This window comes from Poecilia latipinna, unplaced genomic scaffold (assembly GCF_001443285.1).
Source record: "Poecilia latipinna isolate Pla-1442-1.1 unplaced genomic scaffold, P_latipinna-1.0 Scaffold1745, whole genome shotgun sequence".
Lineage (NCBI taxonomy): Eukaryota > Metazoa > Chordata > Actinopteri > Cyprinodontiformes > Poeciliidae > Poecilia > Poecilia latipinna.
In genome coordinates, this window is record NW_015114361.1 from 48,338 (window position 1) to 70,437 (window position 22,100).

The following is a 22,100-nucleotide window of genomic DNA, read 5'->3' on the forward strand; positions in this document are numbered from 1 at the left end:
TATGCTGCAAGCAGAGACACAAACTAACAGCTTCTCTTTAGACACACTCCAAGATTTTTGGAACGGTCAGCATGGGTCCACTTCTTCCAAACCAACCGAGAATGTGTTTATTTTTCCCATGCAGATTTGAGGGCAACAACATTTCCCCCTTGTGCAAAGGTGAAAAGGGCAACAAACTACTGGCTTAAGGGACAAAAAGGTAGCTAAATATCATTAACAAGCCATCATTTACAATATCACAAACAAACCCAGAAGAAAATATGCGCTAAGTAGTTTCAAGGCTTTTTTTCTTCCCCAACTGAAATGCCTCTCATGAGGTTTCAGGCAGCCTGCCAGCCAAATCTAATATGGATTTATATACAAAGAAAGTGCTCAGTTTAACATAATGAATATTTAATCATGCATGGACCCGGTAAAGCAATTTTGCTGAAATAATTGAAAGCAGACTATGACTCTAGGCTGGGGGAACAGCAACAGCTAAACTGTTGACCCAAAGGAGCCCAAAAATCTCATGCTGGATTACTGCTGGCACACACTCTGATAAATGAAGTTAGGAATCTGGGCTGGAATCAGTGGGTGTTAAATCTGGTGATTCTATCAGGGCACAAACACAAACACACACACACACACACGCACACACACACACACGCACACACACAGAAACATCTGCCGAGACAAGGCATATGCTCATGTTAGACAACTCTATCCTTCAACAGTATTTTGACTATTATCCTGTAAATAAGCACCAAGTCAAGTCGAAATCATGAGAGCAACACAGCATCTGTGGCAAAGTATGTAAGCTGTCAATTTAAATTTAGTTAGCATGTACAAAAATATTTGATCTTACACAAGATTTTAATTAAATGACCAAATAAAATCTACAAGTTCTCCAGAAACTCATCTTTAGAACTGAAAAACTGAAAGATTCATCTAGTTTTGTACAAGTAGCATGTGAAATTGACCCTTTTCCTTATTATTATTATTATTATTATTATAGCACAGAATATACAAAGAAAAATGTTTGACGACATTGCGAAGCAGCAATTTACAGCAAAATACAAGAAAAGCTGCACTTCAATACGAGAAGATGGCTCCACCTCTTATTTATAGGAGGAAGAGAGGCCATAAGCGGATTTGAGGAAAAGTGTTCACTTATGCAAAATAAAACAGGTTATCTGGTCTATTTGGTGATTCCCCAGCACCCTTAATAAATCAGCTTAGGGTGCAGCCTAACGGCTTCATTCACCCTACAAATCTCTGCACTTCAATAACATGCACCAGCGAGCACAGATTAATTTAATAACTCCTTAATATTCTCCATGAAAAAGAACAGGAGACCAGCGACTCAGGAGCATACGGGGAGGGAGGTGAGGGCGGCTATCTGTGGAGTAGGATATTGCTGCAGCAACAGATTGAATATTACGTAATGATGTCATTTATATTCGATTGGAAGTGTTTAGCTCCCCAGACTGGGGACTCAAACAGATCTAGAGACTTGTCTATGATGGAGACCAGTAATGAGAGAAAGATTTGGTGGCTATAGTAGTTGTGAAAAAAGGCACAAAGGTGAACAGATTGTGTTAAAGTGTAAACGCTGTCGGTAAACACGTAAATGAAATGCGTTTCATTTGTATATACGAAGAAACTTATTCTATCAACTCATAAGACATTCAAAGATGATTTCTTCTTTTTTTATGATTTCTTCTAATTTTTTGTGTTTTAAAAAGAAGAAAAGTGAACTTTACACAATAAAAGACTAAGTTTGACAAAGTAATATTGACATTACTTTCTATAAGCATGTGAATGTCTCAATGTAGCGCTTTGGTGTATTCTGAACTTGATGAACCGCCAAACAAGTACAGGCAATTTACCATAAAACTGAATTAAGCTTTCTTAAATAGAAAATTAAAAATATAAAGATGCATTAATTGCATTTATATTTCTGAATCCCATTTGGATGAAAAGAAATTTCAAAATGCTTAATGTTTAAAAGTTGAGAAAAAATTTCTAGTTTAAAGGCAAACAAAGAAATTATTAAATGTGCATTTTTTACTGCAAAGCACAAATTCATTTTAATTCAAAAATACTTTATTAATCCCAAAGGGGAATTAAATGTTGTTGTAACTCAGTAATTTAAATTCTTCAGAGATAACAGCTGTCAACAATATTGATACAAAATGCAACTTTTCAGGTAAGCAACAAGTAAAATCACATTTCCACACCAGGTGCACCATCAGGTGCTGGTGCAGAGTGATGTCTGAAGAGGACAAAACCAAGAGTCATACTAAAAAGACTCGCTAACAAATAAGTGCAAAGTTCAGCTTTAAAACACATACAGGAAGGTCAAGTTAATATACTGAAGATTGGTAAAAACTTCTCATCTCATAAAATTACATTTTCAGTCACAGATATTGAAACTTTATTTCCAGATAAACTACTTTTTTTTTGTTTTTGTTTTTTTTTGCGAATGCCCCTTGATTTCCTCAGCTATTAGCAACATTGGTTCAGTATTTCCACTTTATTTTTGCTTTTCTAAACATTACTACAAACATACTAGCTCAAAGATGATTAACAATATTTTAATGCTGAGGCTTAATGCATAACAATCAATGTCTATTTTCTTATTTTCCATCAGAAATAATAGATATCCTGCAATAAGCAAAACGAGACAAAACGTCCACACTGGAAACAAGTACAGTGAGCTCCAAGTGGCACACAGGGGCAGGAGCAGAGCTCGCAGTCGGTATAATGAGAAGGTTTAATATATATATATTTGCATTTGACAGTAGCCTGAAGCAAAGGTCTTCCATCTGTTTCCTATTGGAGAGGGAACAGGAGGTAAGGTGAACACAAACAATCAGTGGAGTAGAGTGACACCTTGTGGCAGAAGTTTAGAAGTTTACACAAACTTTTAATAAAGGTTGTCATACTGGCTCTGTAAATGTGGAGCTTCTCATTTAAATTATTTCAGTATAAGTGATAATAAAGATGTGCACAAGAATGCCTTAAGGTTTACCTTTTGTCATTTTAGACAATTTTTATGATATATTTTAGTTGATGCATACAAGAAATGCTTTAAAATATAAGCAAATATTATATTACATAAAAATACATTTGTCAATTTACTGGATGTAAATTTACTTGTGCCTTTCAATCAGAAAATGTGAGATGCGGTCAAAATTTAGACCTAAACACCAGATGGCTTATACACAACCTTTACAGTGGGATAATATTTTGATTACCGAAAAGTTTTTAGTTCACAAAAAAAAAAAGCTGGTTAAATATTTAAATTAACTGAGAGGGGAACAATCTTTGCCTCGTCCCTTATTCGTTCTCAAAGGAACATGGGAATCGGCTGACAGTGACTAAAGATTTGTTTGCATATCAAGTGACTGTCGTTTGTGCAGGTAGATTAAACACTAAGGTCAATGTTGAACCTGTAAAAGCACTCGACAAAGAATGGCATTACAGTTGTTATTAATGTGTTTGTTTTAACTTGGTACACACACACTGCTTTGTGTGTGTATTAGAGGTGGTGTGAGAGGCTTTTAGCAAGATCAACAGGCAAAGTGGGTAAACAGGCTTACCAGTGGCCATCACCTGTGGAGGATGTTATAGCTTTACCCAGCACACAGACCCTGCCTTTAGCTTTTAAACTGTGAAAACAAGACATTGTGGGACTTTCACAGGCCTCATAAAGCCTTATCTCACCACTGTCCCCAGCATGCTGTGCTTTCTCAGCATGAGCCCAAATGGATTTATTCTGTTTTCCCATAGTGATATAAAACCATTTGAACACACAAATCAACCATAGTAACTTTCTCAATGATTACTGAAATGCAGCTGGATGCCAGTAACCATCGCTGCAAATCCACACATTCATCATAATAAAACAATCTGTACTGATGGTTAAGTTGCAAAAGACAACTTAACGGTGTCAGTTCACCAACACCGGACTGAGTTTGATGACTCTTCTGACAAATGTGTAAAACTTTGATTTAAGGGACCATCAAGTCCTATGAAGAAAAAAAAATACAACATAAATAATAGTGGCATTTAAATAATCACTCTATTATCGCTACGATAATGTGCTAAAGCAACACTTGATGGGTTTGTATTTCCAAACTTCAGGACTCTCTGGAGCATTGGCCCTGTGCCCTGACATTTAGAGGGCCCAGACTAATATTCATTTTTTAAATAAATGAATGTCCAGATAATGCCTTAATTTGATCAATTACCAAATGGTTTGAGACCATGTGAGGAGACCTGCTGTAAATCATTCCTGCAACTGTCAGTCATGATGGGTCTATTCTAGTTGGGCCATGTTTCACATTTATCACTTATCCTGTGTGTTGGTGGGAATCAGTGATTGCTGTTATAATGGCAGACAACAGAAAGAATGAGATTAGAGATTTAAACCATATTGCAGAAACGGTTTGGAGTCTCACATTTGGAGAGACCAAGACCTTACACCAATATACTTGCCATTAAATCAACCTTTCTAGAACCTGAGCTTCTGCCTGAAGCCAGAGACAGAAAGAAGAGGTCACAGAGACACAATGACCTTTAGATGCATGTTTTAGATGCATCTAAAACCCATTAGATTTGTCCTAATCTACAACACACTGAAGGTTTAATTTCAGTTTCCATTCAAACATAAAAATGGAGAGCAAAATTTGAACTGTGAAATCTGGCTTGTGCATTACCTCTTGGTACGAAGATGATGGATCCGTCGGTCCATTGCCATTTGTGGCACAGTGTTTAGATACACGATTCACATACCCTGCAATTACATACAGTCATGTCAAGTGAACAATGCAGATAAAAGGTGTACAGATGTCAAATTCATCTCTTACTATAACGCCTAGACTTCTGGAGTGAGATTCAAGCTTTTTCTCAAACTCACAGAAAATCCTATGAATAAGCCTAACAGGGACTGGACCTGCAAATTAACTGCAGTTTATGTACTGGACAATAGTTATTTTGTAACACTGAATGCATTTTCCTAATAAACTCAAATCAATATCCTGTAATTTTTAGATACACCTCTTTGTCAACGCGCCTGAATCAAATGAATGGCTCATCAGCACTGAATTACATGCTGATGAGGGGATTCAGCCTTTTGATTCAGGTGTGTTGGAGAAGATTTCCATTTAAAAGCCGAAGGATATTAGCGCTTAAATCTGGACTTGGACACTCCAGTTTTACTCTGAGCCAATCTTACTGTCCACAGTTATCTTTAAACGCAGAGCCCACCGTCCTGCATGTTTTAGGCGTTTCCCTGCTGCTGCACACCTGGCTCAAATGAATGGGTGATTAACAGGCTTCTGCAGTAATTGGAGGCATGCTTAGTGAGGCAACGCAATCATTTACATCGGTTGAGCTGATATAGAGAAATATCTATAACATACAGGACAGGTCCCCCAAAACTGAGGACTAAAACTTGGTTAGTTTGAGTCACAGTTCCGGGCTAGGGGGCCCACTGAATCCCCGACATTATTCTTAAAAGTTTAGGTGTTAAGGGGGAAATTAATCATACAGAGCTAAAATGGATTTCACGCAGTCAAAAAGTCTTTTTTTTTTTTTTTTTTTTGGAGCTCCGACATGTTTATGCTTTAGTGCAACTTTGCTCGTGGTGCACATGTGTTTGGATAACATAAAGATGCTATCTATAAAAATCTATTTAACGAACAGCGACTTCAGCTGCGCAAATGTAGATTTTTTTGACTCCGCCCCAGTCTCAATGACGCTCTATTTAAAATTTCATCAGTCCTTCCTTGGATATTATTAATAAAGTTAATCATGTCCTGCTGAAACTGTGAAAAACAATGGACATATTTCAAGAACAAACTTAGTCATACATAAAACGAAATATACTCATTATGGATACTGGCTAATTATAATAGATAAACATTAATCTTTGACAACTTTATTTATTCGAAGAGAAAAATAAACCTTACTTTATAAAGCTTCCCATATTACTTACCTTAAAAAGTCGTCCGGAGTGACTTTAAATTTAAAGTGGAGTAACAAATTCTCCATGTTTGCCATCGAGGTTGACGCAGGTGAGGACGAAATGTTAATTAGGGAACTCGGCGTTATGGCAAGATGTTTTAGGATTTAATTCATAGTTATCTAACAAAAATGTTTCCACATAAATATATAATTATTATCATATATAGCCTTGTTAACTTAAAATAAAAATTTAAGTTAACAAGGCTATTGTAGTAGAACATTCTACTGTAAGGTAAGGATAAAGCTTCAAACCCTATGGCTCTAAGAAGTTTATTTAATCAATCATTTAATCAACAACCAATTCCTATTTAAGATAGTAAATATAAAATGAACCTATCAACTAATGTATTGTCACTAGTAGAGATTTTATTGTATGGCATCATCCACAGCTAGAGAATTGAGTGTTAATGAACTTAAATGTTCTGGGATTCCAACAACGTTGGGTTTGGTTTGTAGAAAGCATCTTGTGTGTTGCTGAGACGCTGAATCAGTGTACATCACCATGCTCAAACGGGGTCAAGTGTCTAATCTGCAGGTCTATTTTATTTTCATGAATCCATCAAGTCTGTGTTGACCATAGTTTATCACATTCAAAGAGTGAAAACAGAAAATTTGACTAATTTTAACAGATGTTCACCACGGATTGGCGTAACTGCTGTTTGTTTTGGTCATGGTTACCTGATAAAGCTGAGATGAAATGTGTTTTTGCCCTTTTGATGATTAAATAGTGATTTGGACAGATAAATTACGAAGTACACTTGGACTGTACCAACTGTACAGTCATCTTTCTGCTTGTTTTGACAAAGCGAAAGTAACACTGACTTTGAATTCTGATCATTTATGTAAAATTTCCAAAGGAATATTGGAATGTAGTTCCATTCCTAAAACCTGGAACACCTTCCTTCAGGTGAGTGACGTTGGCTGACATCCTGCTAAACAAAGGCAAAGCAGTTCTCACAAGTTATACAACTAAATATTAGTTCAGTGATTCACAGAACAGCTAAGCAAATGTTTGGGTTGAAAGTCAGTGGCTATGGAAACATAAGCTGGTCTAACAGCTTTACTCACTGGCAACGTATTTTTAAAAAGTACTTTGGACATAAGCGGGTAATTTTAACATGAAATTACTTAAGATGTTTGCTAGCGTGGTGCTGAAGGTACTTGGATGAGTTTTTACCTCCATTTACTTTCTCCGTCATGCCATGTCTGACTGGATCTGGTAGCTTTTCTCATCCGGCATATTTTTTTGAGAGCACTTCAAGGCTTTATAAAAGTTGTGAAAGTCTCCTGGAGCCAGTTCGAAGGAAATGTATATTCCAGGAACATCATTTCAAGCAGTTCTCAAAATGCTAGAGTCAAGATGTAAACATGCTAAACAAATTTATACATTTATTAATGGGGGTAGACTTATAATTTTGACACATTCCTTATTGGAGGAAATCCAAATTTGTGCACCCATTCTTTTAGCAATCCCTGAAAAAGGAATAATAATGTTAAAAAATGTATATGAAAACGTCCGTTGTCATTTCATGCCCATGAGGACAGTGTGTAAACTTCGGACCAGGAACATAAGCTCTACAGTGGAAATAAAATTACCCGAGCTGCAGACATGAAATCCGGTGCTTTCTTCTCACAGCTGTGCCCAAGATAGGTGACCATTGTGTTACAACCTACCAAAGCAAACACAATGAGTCCACAATGTGTAAGAGGAGCTGTGTTTACAAAGCCATTAGCAAGTGTTTGAGCCAGAGAAGCCATTTAGTGTTGCGTGCTGTCGTGAAGTATTTACCCTGACAATGCTTAAAGGCTGACTAGTTACACAGGCAGGGGAGGAAACGTCAATATTTTGAGAAGGCTGAGGCTTGCCGATAGCCGTTTCCCCACATTCAGGCCAATTCCAACCGCTCTGCAAAGTGGACGGCCCACAAAACAGAACCCAAATCACCGCCGTGGCAAGTGAGGACAGAGCAGTTTGGGAAAATATGCTTTAGTTTCAATGCTTTCATTGTCTCAGGTTTCACATTTTGTACACCGGTGAACTATGTCGTGTCTCATACGAGTAACGGCAAGATTCAATGGCAGTGAAAAAAAAAAAAAAAAGAAAATAGAACCCAACATTTGTAATAGAAAAATGATAGTGAGTTCATACAAAATTAAACTAAATGATTGGAGAAAAAAAAAAACTAAACAAAAAAAAAACAGTTCTACAAATTCCAGTGGTAGAAATGCCTTCTGTTGTCAATTTGCAAAGTGCACATTAGAGCTCATACTTTTCAGCTTCATTTGCTGTGAAGTGAAATGGCTGCGATTTCAGACTTCGGGACACGTAGATGACAACTCATTTCCCAAGGAGAAGTGTAGCATGCCAACTCAGTGACCTCATCAGCCAAGTTGTCCAGGCATTCACTGTGAAATGATATCAGACACGGCAGGAGGAAGAAACGACTGCAAATTAATAGACGGGCGGGAAATGCACTATTGCCTCAGCTCAGGCCTACAGTAAGGCGAGGCTAAATGTTTCACAGGTTAGAAGAATTACAGTGAAGAAAATGAAGCAGATAGTCATGTACAAAAGAAGAGTTTTTGGGGGCGGTGGGGTTTTGCAGGTATGTAGCGCCATCTGCTGTTCAGCGGCTTACAGACAACTAAATCCACCAGTTCCTGCAATCCGACACAGAGCAGAAGCGGAGCAAGTCAACATTATTCTAAGCAGCAGTAAGGCCGTGTTTACACCTCCACCTCATCATGCGATTCTGTCTGACCTTTCTTCCCTGCTGACAGACAAAAACACGCATAAGCTGCATAAACAAGTGTGCACTTGTCAGCAAAGCAAACTGTGCGCTGAACCTGAAAGGGGCCCTCGGCTCAAAAGCATAGAAGGAAATGAGTTTGACCTCTACTTTGTCTGCTTCTACCGGTGAATGAACCAGTTAATCCTTTTCAGGATGATGATGCATATTTTCTTTGATCACTTTTTCTTGGGTATGTTTTACTGATACACAGCTCTTGAAAAAAAAAAAGAGAGAGAGAGACTACTTAAAATGATCAGTTTCTTTGATTTTACTTTTTATATGTTTTGAGTAGAGCAGACTTTGTTCTGTTATTCTATTAGCTACTGACATGTCTGAAATCCCAAGCAAGACTTTTGTATTTACTTGTGGAAAACTGAGAAATGGTCAAAATAGCGAAAAAGATGCAGTGCTTTCAGACCTCAAATAATGCAAAAAAAAAAAAAAAAAACCTAGCCTCTACACTTATTCTATTCCCTGGTGAATTTATATAATATATATATATCTATATCTATATATAATTTTTTTTAGTTGGATAAGATTGAACATTTTGAGAAAAAGCTGCCCTGTAAACTTGAACCTCAGCATGCATTTACTGAGATCAAAGAAAAACCTCCGTGACTACAATTATCAGCAACTCAAAAAAAGCGATAAACAAATGCAAGTAGTTTAAGACACACTTTACCTTGTGTAGAAATTAGTTATCCATGTCTCGTTTTCACTAGTATAAATGTATATTTCTGTTATTCACTCATCAAAATGTCAAAGACAAGAAGACACACCATACAAGAAAGAGAATCTTTATCAAGTTCAGCACTAAAAGAAAAATGGCTTCTTCCTTAAGACTGTTGCTCTAACAGGTTTGTCAACGAATGCAGAAGGCTCCGATTTTAGATACTTCAATAATGAAAATCTTCACTTTGACATGAAGAAACTGATACGCATTTAAAATTGCACAAACCAGATCAAGCACCGTTTTTGGGAGAAATTCATTTCTACAGAGAAAATAATTTACAACTAGTGGAGTAATAGAAAATCAACAGACATGCTGCTGATTCTGTGTAAATGAATCAACTATAAGAGGCGCGTTCAAAGTAGCAGTGTGGACTTCAGTGAACTCGTTCATTCTGAGGAACAAAACAAAGGTTTCAGACAGGTGAGCCTGATTTAAAGATTAAGGCTGTATATTCTGTTCAAGCTGGAAGTAGGGAAGTCTTCAGAAAATCTGAACGTGGTTTAGAATGAAAACCAAACCCAGAAAGTCATGAAAGAAAGTGGGAAACTACCACTGAAGAGGGTGTAAGATTAGTTAAAGCGGGAAGAAGTTCTCACACTGAAATGTTGATAATGTTTTGCACTGAGGCTCGTGGATGAGTTTAATGTCAAAACATCTTGTAAAGAAGTCATGTTTTATTCTGAAGATCAAGATTAGTGCTATTTAAATATATATATTCACCTTTCACAATAAATTTGAAAACACTTTATTATTATTTGTAATTAATTTTGCACCATTGCCAATACATCTGCATGTATAGATGTGATGGAGCTTTACTCAACTTTACTTCCAGACCTGAAACCATTCCAAACGAGGTTAAAACCACGCCAACCGAGCTCGGGATGGTTCCAGGTCAGAAAATAAAACAAACACAAAAGTCACTCCTTGTGCACAAAATAGTAATTACAACATGGTGTCCAAATAAATTTAATGCCACCAAAAATCCTAGTGTGCTACACTTGTTTAGAAAAGATAAAAAGGTTATTTACAGGGGGTCAGCTGCACTGCGTGACAGCACAGCATTTTTTACATCTGCAGGTCCAAGCGCTGAAAATCCTAAAAATAGTTTTTTTTTTTGCGATCAGATGTGCACATTAACACCTCGACATTTAATACATCAAAAGACGTGAGGAAAAAAATAAGCAAAGACAAAAAAAAAAAAAAAAATTCACAAGAGATACTTTGGGTGGCAGCATAAAGCAGACAAAAGACACGAGGTACTATCAGTCAGCACGTATGTGCTCATTAACCACCTCTCAGAATGGATTCCAGCATTAAAAAGGCAATAAAAGAAGCACTTATTTGTAGGAGACAGCCAACAAATGACTAAAACACTTTATATACCATTAAGCGATGATTAAATTATAATTGCACCATAGTAAAGTTTAATATAATCAGAAATAGAAAAGTCCTACAACTGTCAGATGCATAGTTCCCTCTTTACTGATTTGACAGGCAATGGAGTGTTTAGGGAAGAGAAAGAAAAAAAAAAAAATCTTTGCAGCACTTTAAGGTCTTCTCCGTCTAGAAGAAAAACAAACATTAATAAAACTGATTTTGATAAACTAGACATACAATCGACGTATTGTTTTGCTTACTTTTGATACCCATGGCTTGAACTGATGTTTGCCACTGGAGGCTTTAACAGGGGGGGGAAAAAAAAAAAGTTATTCTAATAACAATATGCATAGAACAGCATTATATACAAGATATTTATAACACATATATCAGTAAGCTCAAGCATTTATTTGAGCTCACCCTGTTTTCAATGTCGTCTGTTTGAGCCGGTCCCTCTCCAGAGCCGGATCGCCTTTTGCGACTAAAGCCAAACAAAACACAAAGTGCCTCTATTAGTAACTTGGACAAAGCAAAACTCAACAGTTTTCAAATAAATTCTTTAAAAAGACTGGAACAATTAGATGGATGTTGAACTTGTCTTCATGTCCCACATCGACATGGTAAGAATTTGATGATCGGCAGCCATTAAAACAGACACGGTGTAGCGCAACGCTAATCTGTGGGATCCGTTCAAAGTCCTTTACCTTGGTGCTGTTGGGTCTTCTTGCTTTAGAGTCTCAATATCAGTGAACTCCACTGCTTGTCCTCCACCTCTGGTCTTAAAAACATTGCCCTGTTGGAGTAAAATAAAAAAATCAATGAGTGCCAGTCTGTCGGGGGGGGGGGAGAGGTAAGACAGGCTGATTATTAATCAAATCAAGACCCCGATAAGGAAGGTTTCACCAGATGTGAATAGGCTGAATTGTCAAATCCATGCACAAAAATGTCAAGTTAAGCAAATCAAGTAGTTTTACCTTTATCAATTTGGTCTCGATCTCCCCGTCAGAGGCAAGCTCTTGGTGTCTAAGCACATATCTGTGGCATTTAGACAGAGCTTTCTCGTTCGGGGTCGACACCTTGATCGCATTGGGTATGATTGGCTGCATTACAGTGTCTAGATCCAAATTAGAGGCCGGTTTGTGGTCTACCCATTTCTCCCCACCCGCAGAGTGTGAGCGCCTGTGCATTGGATGAACCGGAGGAACAGTCTGGTGATCCCAAAGTGAGAAACAAAAATCGGTTATTTACATGTGGTCCATTTTTAAAAAGGTGTGCAGTGGTCAGGAGGGAAGCTTGATCATTAAAGAGGGTTAGCTTCTTGTGAAAAGAACAGTATTGCTGGAAATAGAATAAGGTGTCAATAGATGGATTTGTTTAGAAATGTATTTTGCATTTGTGTGAAAATCATTCCAATTGCATTTCCAGAAAAGACGAGTCAGCAATACTTTCCTCTAATCACAGGACATTTCCCAAGAGTGAGATTCAGCGTGCAAAGATCACTCAACTAAAGGATGGTTAGCATGCAAAGCAACAAGCCAGAATTATCTAATCCAAGAGCAAATGGCACAGAATTTTGTAGGCGTTACAATAGATTCATGATGTGGCGGAAAGAAAGTTTTCAACAATTATTCTGTGCACTGAAGAGACAACAGTGGAACTTTCTGAAAAGTGTGTGTCAGATTACAACTGGTGTGAAACCGAGCACATAAGACACCGTCCACTTCTGACAGGCTCAAAGGGGAAAAAAAACAGGGAGGGGTTTGGAGTGGCCTAGTCAAAGACTGCCCTTAAATCCTTTTTCAAATGCTGTGGAAATTACCTTAAGCAGGCTATTCAAATCTGAACGAATTAAAAACGATTCTGCAAAGAGTCACTGCCAACTCTTGCAAATGTTGTATTGAGGAAACAGGCTGGTCTGGATAGGTTTTGTCCTGCTTAACAAATGAGATTTTAATTTAAAAACTAAATTTTCTATATAGCCAAGTTATTGTTTTAAAATGTGTTTGATGATAAAGAACAAATGTGACAAAAAAATGAATAAATCTATAAGTGACTAATTTCCCAGGGCTGTAATTGTTATTTTACTCAAAATTCAACCTTGACAAAATCTCTGGTTCGCAGTGTTGATGGTGGAGCTTCTAGATATGATCACTACGTCACACAAGAGCTGCACAACACTAAAAGTCACCCAATCCAACATACCGGTACTAATTATTTGCATGCCAAGTGTGAGTTCATGACACCTGGAATATAACATCCAAAACTGTATCTTTCAGCTTCCACCCAAAACCTTCATTTTTCCAAATTCCTTAATAGAGTTAAAGCTGAAGCTATAGAAGTCATCATCTATACCCCATTTTTTTTGAATTATCCATTTTACAAAAATGATGATGATGATGATGTATGTAGTACGCTTACAAGAAGCTCTGGTGATGCTGCTATTGCTACTTACCAGAAAGATGTTTATTTTACTAAATACACATCTTCAAGTCAACAGTGCAACATTAAAAAGGAAACTACTCTGGGATGCAGCATGCAGGAACAGCAAAGTTAGCTAGCGGTCGTAAAGGGAAAGACGACGCAAACGAAAGCTTCAAAGATCTACTCCTCTAAGAGCAGAAAGCAGAAACTCTAATCTACGCCAATGTTTCTACTAAACAAGCACACTCCACAGTAGCTGCTCTGCACCAAGACTAAGCCAACGCTACAGGCTTGAAGCGAAGAGTTGAACACGGTTTTTTTTAGGACGGCTACTAACACACTAACCCTTGTGCCTGCCTCTTTGTTTAGCTCATAGACAGACGCTGCATGAGGGGCCTCAGTCTCTGGGGCCCAGCGTTGGCCTCTCCTGCGACCCGCGCTGCTGGCGCCGTGGCATGGGGTGGGAGTCCTGCTGCCAAACTGGGGCGTTCCTGGTTGTCTAGACTGGCTGCCTGAGTCTAAAGGGAACCTCTGCTCCCAATCTGAAATGCAGGAGGCGACCGAGGGAAAGGATGAGGAGGATGAGGAGGAAGAGGATGAGGAGGAAGAGGAAGCGGAGGTGGGGACAGGGTCCTGAATTCTCCTAACACTGGCTCGATTTTGGCTGAGAGGCGTTTGGCCTAAATCCTGCAAATAAGGCAAGGTGTGGTGAGTGTTATGAATTAAAGGAAAGCAGAAATACACAAACGACAAAACACACACACACACAACAGAAACAGCTGGTGTGGACAGCAGCGTATCCCAGTTAACTGGATCACAATAATTATTAGTGGCATGCAAAATCTCCACATTGTGTCGAGTTAATAGAGATTAGTGGAGTCCCGCTGGTGGAACGGGCTGCAGTGTGAAGTAACAGACTTACAGAGAGAGGCGTAGGAGAAGCTGAGCGTTTCTGAGCAACGTTTCTGTCCCTCTCCCTGGAGGGTCTCTCAGGCTTCCTCGGCGGCTCCGCGGGACCACCGCTAGCACCGCCGTTCTCCGTCACGATGGCTTTTAACTGCTTCAGCTTCTCGTCCTTCACCCACAACTTGTTCTGCAGCTCCAGCTGCTTGGCGTTCACTCGCCTCTCCTAAAAAGAAAGAAATAATGATAATACAAATCGGGAAACGATAACGAGTTTTCAGCATACTCAGACTACATTTCATACCTGTCCAACCATTAAACTTTAGATTGGCGGCAAGTCAGAGTGAATCGATAACCGTATGTGCTGTATGTTCGTTGATTCAACACTGATGAGGAAATTACACCCAAATCGCCCAACATCGTAAGTAGAGACGAGTCAATCGATAGGCAGAAATCCACACTGGCACACTTTCTACTGAACTGGATTTAATCAGCAATTAAACTTATCAAAATTAAGAAATTTCACAGCTGTCAGTCTAAAGACAGATTAAGTAAAAAAACAAAAAAAAAAAAACAAAGCAAAACTCAGATGCAGGTCAGGGATGTGCTTTAATACCTGCAAAAACATCCATTTTTGTTTCTTGCCATCTACTTATGTTGAGTATCTAATGGTCGCAAGTATCGCTAAAGACAGATTGCTATTTTTACGATCATTGACTAAAGAAAATGTAGTGGTACTGAAATAATTTGTAAAATGTGCCCTTTAAAACGTTTCAACCAGATGTCTACTGTTTTTAACAGTTTCTCATTTTTTTTAACTTGTTAAACAGAGTATGCACTTTTCTCCAAATGTCCACACTGTGGACAAATAAAACGTCACAGTTGTTGAAAACACTGCAGTTCTCAGTTTCTAACACAAGCTTGACCCTCTGTTTTACAGTGTCCTTTACTTTAGATAGCATTGCTATAGCAACGGCAATCTCTCAATGAAAATTTAGAAAAGCATAACCTTTAATTAAAGTTTCCCCTCATTCAGTGGAAATAAATCCCCTGGTCCTATAAAATTAATTTAAGTATTTTTTATTTTATTTTATTTTTTTTAAGTGAACTAGTAACATCTGGGAACTTCTACATTTTTAGACTTTTCAAAATGGGAAAAAAAACACAAAAAAAACAAGAACATACAATTAACAAAGGCAGATGTGCGTCAGTCTTCATAAATCACAAAATGCCTGCCTGCCAATTTCTACAATGAGATTAAACACCAAAAGCTTTATAAAAACTGGACATGATGCGACTGCAAAAAAAAAAAAAAAAAAACACTGTTATCCTATTTTTGTACTAGGAGTTTTACTTTATATCTAAAAATCAAAAATTTATCCAGGCATGTCTGTTTATAAAGATTTTTTTTTTAAACAAAAATGCAAAAAAATAAACTATCAATAGTTTGGCAGATATACTCATAAGTCATATTAAGTCAGCATTGTTAGCCCTGTTAGAAGTCCAGTGTATGTCGGTGTGTCCATGTTGTTCTACTTACACACTCCCTCTCCCATTTGAGCTTGGTGTCCGTCACCACGCCCTGCATCCGCTGCTCCATGCGCCTCCTCTCGGCCAACTCCTTCTGCAGCCTCTGCTCTCTGCTCTCCAGCTCCTGCTGAAGAGAGCGTTTGTCCTGCTCGTACATCTCTGTCGTTTTCTGCAGGATGTCAATCTGCAGAGGAGGCTCGGGAGTGAGGACAAAGTCGACTTACAAACGTCGAATTACTTCAACAAAATGTAGAAAGATCAACACCTTGTATTCTAAAGTCTTGGATTTTTTTTCCAGTCGTTCAATCTCCGTCCTCTGGTTTGCGATGACTTTGTCTTTCTCCCCCAGTTTGCTTCGCTGATCATGCAGTACGTTCTCCTTGGAACTGAACTGACTCTCAAACTGCTGGAGCGCAAACTTCATATCATTTGCTGAAAAATAAAAAAGATTCACATAATTTATCTCAACATTACCTGCTTAGATTTTTTTTTAAAGTCATTTATGGCCGAAAACACTCGTATGACAATCTGTAGGTTTAACAAAATACAAATCCTACCAGTCTGATTGAACTGTTCAGTCATCTTCTGACGGATACGGTACCGTCTTTCCAGAACCTCCATCAGACGGGGCAACGTCTGATCATCAGAGGGATCCGAGAGCTCGCAGGGAGGCAGAGGTGGGAGGCTTTCAATGAGCTGATTCAGCTGAACTGGATCTTTACAGGAGAGAACATTAAACCATGAGAAAGAGTTTTGGTTGTGCTGTTTATTTTATAAGGAGTAAGCCAGCCTAAAATGACACAATCCACATGATTTTAAGCAATAAGGCTCTAATCTGCAGAGAAGTACAAATCTGAGGTGTGGTTTACCTCCATTAACCGGTCCCCCTCTTTCCTCCAGTCGGCGTGACAGCTCATCCTTGAAAGCCTGGTTCCTCTGCCTGCGTCCCGGTGTCAGGCCACAGATCGGACGGTCCACCGGCCGAGCCACCTCCACTTCCTGGGTCATCTCAGCAAAGCGCATTACCAGCTGTGGCGCACACAGTGCAACACTTAAATGAAACTAAACTGCTAGGTTGCAAATGGAGGCTAAATTAAATCCAAAAACGTTTCAACTGTAACAGTTTTAAAAAAAAAATAACTTGTGTATGCTACCTAAGCAGCTAACATTTTTGCCAAATACAGGATAGACTCCAAAGTTAAGCAGGAGTTGTACAAACCGGAGACGCTTACCAAGGTTTCTTCATAATCCTCAGCTTTGGGGTTAACACAGACAACCATCCTGACTTTTCCTTCTCCGTCAAAGTAGTTTTTAAACAAATGCGTGACTTTAGAGTCTCGGTAGGGCACCATCTGAAGAAAACATGAAGGGTATGAGAGAGAGTGAATAGAAAATTAAAGAAAGTTGAAACAATAGAGGTTACAGAGCAAAGTAGCGAACCAGAAACGGAGATAGAAACGGTTCAGTGTTGAGATACAAACCCTGTTAGTTCCACACATCTGGTTTTCACGCAGGACCTCCATGCATGTCCGCAGGGTCATCAAGGACTGGTTGATGTTACCTGTAGATTAAACAGGAAATTAACTGAATCATGAAAATGTTTGAGGAGAGATGTACAAATTTTGTTTTGTTTTTTCACCCCATTTATTTATTTCAAACAGACAAAAGTAAAAGCAAGAAAGAAGAAAAAAAATGTAAAATTAAAAAAATCATCATGCCCAACTGAGTTGTATTTTTACGATTGGAAATGAGCTGAAACGATTTAAAACAGACCTGCTTCTCGAAGGCGACTTCCCTCCGCTCTGGTCCGGTTGGTGCGCTCGCTGCCCGCCAGGTCAACCAGGCACAGCTGGCTCACATTCACCTGGCTTTTGTCCTGTTTGAGCAGCAAGTAGACAAGACAAGTTCTACTTTTTACAGCTCAAGAAAAGTAGGAAAGTCCAGTCTCAAATTAACATCTCCGTCCTCAGTTTGTGTAAGAAACGCATACATTTGCACATTATTGGTAATCAACTGCTCTCCTGTTTAATAGCATTTTATTTCAGTTGGAAAACTCTTCCTCAATATAGTATAAGAAATTAAAATGGACAACTTTGGCAGCCAATCACCTGCAGTATATGGTCCCCATCGGCATCCAGAGGAGCCTGGGCCAGCTTCACTGTGAACACACTGTGGGAGCGACTGGACTCTCGGTTGAGCTCAGTATTCGCTATCCGTCTCTTCTTTTGTCCTAAACAAATAAAATAAATAACTAAGGAGTTGCGACATGAAACATCAAAAAGTCTATTCATTCTGGCAAGAAGAATTAGAATATTAAAAAGAAACAGACAGGGATGTTTTAAATGCGTATATTTGCTACAAACTAGTCAATTTCTGAGGAAAGGAAAATGTATAAAATGACATAACCGCTGCACTGATACAGAAAACCTTCACTCGCCTTTCCAGAAGACATCAAAAGCCTCTTCTGTGGATTTGACTTCGACTTCTGTGCAGCCGGCCACATACATGTTATGATTCTGATCTTCACGCAGAATCTTTGACTGAGGCGGCCTGAAACGTGGCGGTAATGAAACGACAAAAAAAAAAAAGAAGAAGAAAAAACAACAATGTGTGATATGAACACTGTAAAATAATAATCCTCTGCTTTCATAAGCCAAGCTGCAAAGCTGAATACCAAACATTTTATGCGATGTTAGAACAAAAGATCCTTGGAGACACAATTCATTCAGGGGGAACAAGCACGTCAGGTATGCGCAGCAGCATCCAAGCCATTCAGAGGCATCGTCTGTGTCCTTATCAGTAATAATGAGGAGCAAAGACAACAGCCACAGAAGTCTCACAGAGCTAGTTGGGAGTCGTCACTGTTAAGGCCAGACAATTGGTTAAAGGGATGGGAACGGATCTAAGCAACCAATCAGCTACAGCCAGGGTTCATGTATGAACAAACAGTAAATGGAGGGGAACTAAAGAGCTAATCTGCAGTACTGGGCCACAAACATGAGCTCTTTGTTCCGTACTGGTGTGTTTCCGTCGAGCCACCTATCGAAAGCGGGGAGTGGTCATTTGTCAAATTTAGATTTTATAGACAAAAAAAAAAAAAAACTCATCTGTAAAGAAGAAAAGCATCAACTCATTTTAAACCGTCTTACTTTGGTCTGATTGGATCAAATGGAGCATCTTCAAGGAGGTCATAGATATAGTTGTTGTAGATCTCAATGTAGGACACAAATACGCTGTAACAGCAGTCTTCGTCGACGCCCTCGAATTTACACGCTTGGTCTGGGTTGATCATATCCGCAAACTCCGGATCCACCCGCTGCCTACAATCAAAAATAAAAAGAAACCAGCTTGATGAGCAGGAAACCGTAGTGCCGAAAAAAAATAAAAAATAAAAAATGAGGATAGCACTCCAGAGCCACTCGGGTACCTGGAAGACGGCGTTTTGGGAACCGACTGCTGACTGTCTCTCTTCTGTCTCTCGAGCAGAGCGTCAAGCTGGTTCTGAACTTCGATTCCATTTTTCTCATCGGGTTTAAACACCTAAAGAGACACGTGCACTTCAATAAACCTGCCTCAAACGTTTTGAGAGATCAAACATATAAGCCATAATTTATCTTACAAATCTTTTGGCCTGAAAAGGCCCAATGCTGTTGAAGAGCATGTCTAGAGAACGAGGAAGGAGTCCACCTTCTCCAGGCGAGCCGGTCATAGTGTACGTTTTACCACTTCCCGTCACACCGTACGTAAACAGCAAGCCTAGCAACACAGTCACACATTTCATAGACAAGAAAGTCGAGGTGGCCATATTGGGAATGGCCCAGTCAAATCAAAACAAAAATTATACTTGCCATTAATTTAATCTTGAGCATGAAAAAATATAATTACCAAGCAGAAAAACATAAAAACTCTATTTTTAAGCTTTATTTAAGAATGCTTGAGAAATATACTCTTAATTCATTTTAAACAGGTAACTAAACAAATGGCCAAGAAATTGGGCATTTGTAATCTACTTATATATATAAACTAGAACTGAATGACTGAATTTATAACATAAGTGTTTTATCCCTTACAAGAAAAAATCTAATTGACTCATGTTGACGAAATGCAAACATTTTACACTTTACATAACTGAATGACTTATCTGTTAAAAAAAAATGCTTTGAAGTCCCAGCTCACCTACCGTTTTTACAGTGAATGAGGTCCTCAATGAGTGTCTTGGCGACATCTTCAAACAGCTCGATTTGAGTTGTTTTAATACCAAACACCTTCTTAAAGCAGTACTGCGTCTACAGGAGAGACAAATGGAAAATCAACATCATCCAATAAACCCTCAAAAATTAACCATTTTAAATTTGTTACAGTGGAGAGAGTTGTTGATGTTTGGTCATACAACTCATCAACAGTGCATACTTTTTTCCCCTGTATGTTTATTTAGCCTACGGTGCGACACTAGGAAAGCATTCAGTCGCAAAATTACTGAAATAACAGTAAATAATCTTAATTTTATCACAATGTTCTGTCCAATGCCATTCACTTTAGTGTCCCTTTAAATATAATCTTTTTGTTTTTCCGTGAACGTATAGAACCTGAAAAATCAGACAGTCATTTCAAATGCGATATTGCACTCCTTATCATAGTGACTGTAATTTCATATACAGTCTAGGTCCAATTTAGCCATTTTTTGTCAAATAATGACAATAGAGAGATAATTTACTTCATTTGTAACATACATACCTCCTTGTATTCACCATTGCGGTTTGCTTTCAGTCCATCGGGAGCATGAAGCTGAATGGTGGAGCTGCTGATCATCTCAACGCAGCATTCCTCATCTTCTCCACCAAGTGGGCGTATGCGGCAGTAAACCTGAAATAAATAGTTTTTAGAAATATATATTCTGTTACCTTAATGTAATTCGAAGTATCCAATATGCATTTCATATTACTTTAATCAACTACTAAGGTAAAATGCAGAGAACAATTCCCAAAGTCAAATATAAATCGCAATCATCTGAATGTGTAGTTAAGAGAATATGTGTTTTATGTTAGTTCAGTTATTTTTGTTAAAATAAAGTATGTAAATAAATGCTTATTTGTCTAAGTCGAATATCTGTAGCCACACTAATAACTATACATTGTATTTTTGAAGATGAATATATTTTATATAATTATTAAGAATATTTTATGCCACATAAACTTTGTTACATTATTAGTAAAATGCCATAAATTTGAATTTTGAATAAGTTAATGTTGATTTATTTGACTTTAGGTGTCGCTCTTCTAAAGTCACGGCAAAAAAACAAAAAGATGAAGATTTCTATACATGATCAGCAACTTAAGAAAAGCTGGATCACAAAATGAGCAACTAGCTGGTAAAGCAGCGTCTTGTTTTAACTTTGCTCTATGCAAGTAATCCTCCAGATTTCTGCCGAGTGTCACATACCCCCACAGGATCTTTCTCTATGTTGCTTGGCTTTTTGGGCCTTCGAGGAGTCCTCCCTTTCCTGCGACAAAGCAACACAGTTAGTATCAAACAAATGCTACTACAATTCACTACATGTGGACCATCAAACAAGTTAAGAAAACAGATTTCAGCGGAATCCTAACAGAGATGTATAATTGAATCACCGCTAACTTTTTGTCATTCTAACCGTAAGCTAGCAAGCGCATGTGCCGCTTGGTATCGATAAACAAAAATATGAAGTTAAATTTATGCTCACCAGCCGAGTATAGCTTTACAATATCTTTGTTCAATACAGTTTTAAACATAAGACTGTTACAGAATGGCTCCTGGGATCACAGAAGAAGGTTGGCAGTTTACCAACCGTAATAGTAGCTAACGACTTGTAGCTAATCTGTTTACAATAAGCAGGTAAGACATTTTCTGGGAAACAAAAATCCTAAACTTAAAATAAGCTCCAAGTCTGATTCTAACTCTGGTCATAATTTATGAGCACATGTTCCGTTTTTTTAAAAAAGGTAAGCGTAATACTGACCCAGCTCGCTGCATTGTTTATATAATGAAACTCCTCTCAGCTGCTCAGAAGCGCCTCTTGTTCACGATTTGAAATGTTCCCTCTTATGAAACGTCATGGACGTCAACCAATCAGACGCCGAGCAAAGGAGGAAGTCCCGCCCCCACCTAAAAAAGCCGTTTACAGGGCTTTTTGTTCAGGATCAGGTAGAGATTAACGAAAAACAACTTTTACGGGCTTTTTTTTGTCTATCAAAAAGCTACAAGACCCTTATGTGAAGCATAAAGTTTCTACAAGAATCTTTATTTACAAATGTACAATATTATTTTGTTATTTTTGCTTAATTTTCTCATACTAT

At 38.3% G+C, this 22,100-nt stretch overlaps 1 protein-coding gene and 1 long non-coding RNA gene across 5 annotated transcripts; both read right to left on the reverse strand.

Annotated features, from left to right (window-relative positions):
• Nucleotides 1-2,076: 2,076 nt before the first annotated feature.
• LOC106964981 (uncharacterized) lies at nt 2,077-4,792 on the reverse strand. The gene is made up of 2 exons (XR_001428533.1): nt 4,707-4,792; nt 2,077-2,817 (listed from the first exon to the last, which is right to left on the reverse strand). It is a non-coding gene; the product is annotated as an uncharacterized LOC106964981 (long non-coding RNA).
• A 5,477-nt stretch (nt 4,793-10,269) lies between these two features.
• LOC106964985 (kinesin-like protein KIF23) lies at nt 10,270-21,867 on the reverse strand. 4 transcript variants are annotated; one of them, XM_015060817.1, is made up of 23 exons: nt 21,764-21,867; nt 21,211-21,271; nt 20,506-20,634; nt 19,952-20,057; nt 19,391-19,527; nt 19,199-19,311; nt 18,921-19,091; nt 18,209-18,321; nt 17,880-18,001; nt 17,545-17,647; nt 17,253-17,332; nt 17,004-17,123; nt 16,641-16,800; nt 16,329-16,487; nt 16,037-16,203; nt 15,782-15,955; nt 14,261-14,467; nt 13,684-14,025; nt 11,892-12,125; nt 11,622-11,710; nt 11,338-11,398; nt 11,178-11,218; nt 10,270-11,103 (listed from the first exon to the last, which is right to left on the reverse strand). In XM_015060817.1, exons 1-23 carry the CDS (start codon nt 21,775-21,777, stop codon nt 11,088-11,090), a joined length of 2,919 nt encoding a protein of 972 aa, XP_014916303.1. In that variant the 5' UTR covers nt 21,778-21,867; the 3' UTR covers nt 10,270-11,087. The 4 variants fall into 4 exon arrangements, with proteins under 4 accessions (XP_014916303.1, XP_014916300.1, XP_014916299.1 ...); XM_015060814.1 differs by lacking the exon at nt 13,684-14,025; XM_015060813.1 differs by lacking the exon at nt 11,892-12,125.
• Between the last annotated feature and the right edge of the window lie 233 nt (nt 21,868-22,100).

Coding starts and splice junctions, on each gene's coding strand:
- LOC106964985 (XM_015060817.1), bottom strand. Junction 17,124..17,252: donor AGATGTGTGGAACTAACAGG/GTTTGTATCTCA, acceptor TGTTTTCTTCAG/ATGGTGCCCTACCGAGACTC. Junction 15,956..16,036: donor CCAAGACTTTAGAATACAAG/GTGTTGATCTTT, acceptor CCTCCTCTGCAG/ATTGACATCCTGCAGAAAAC.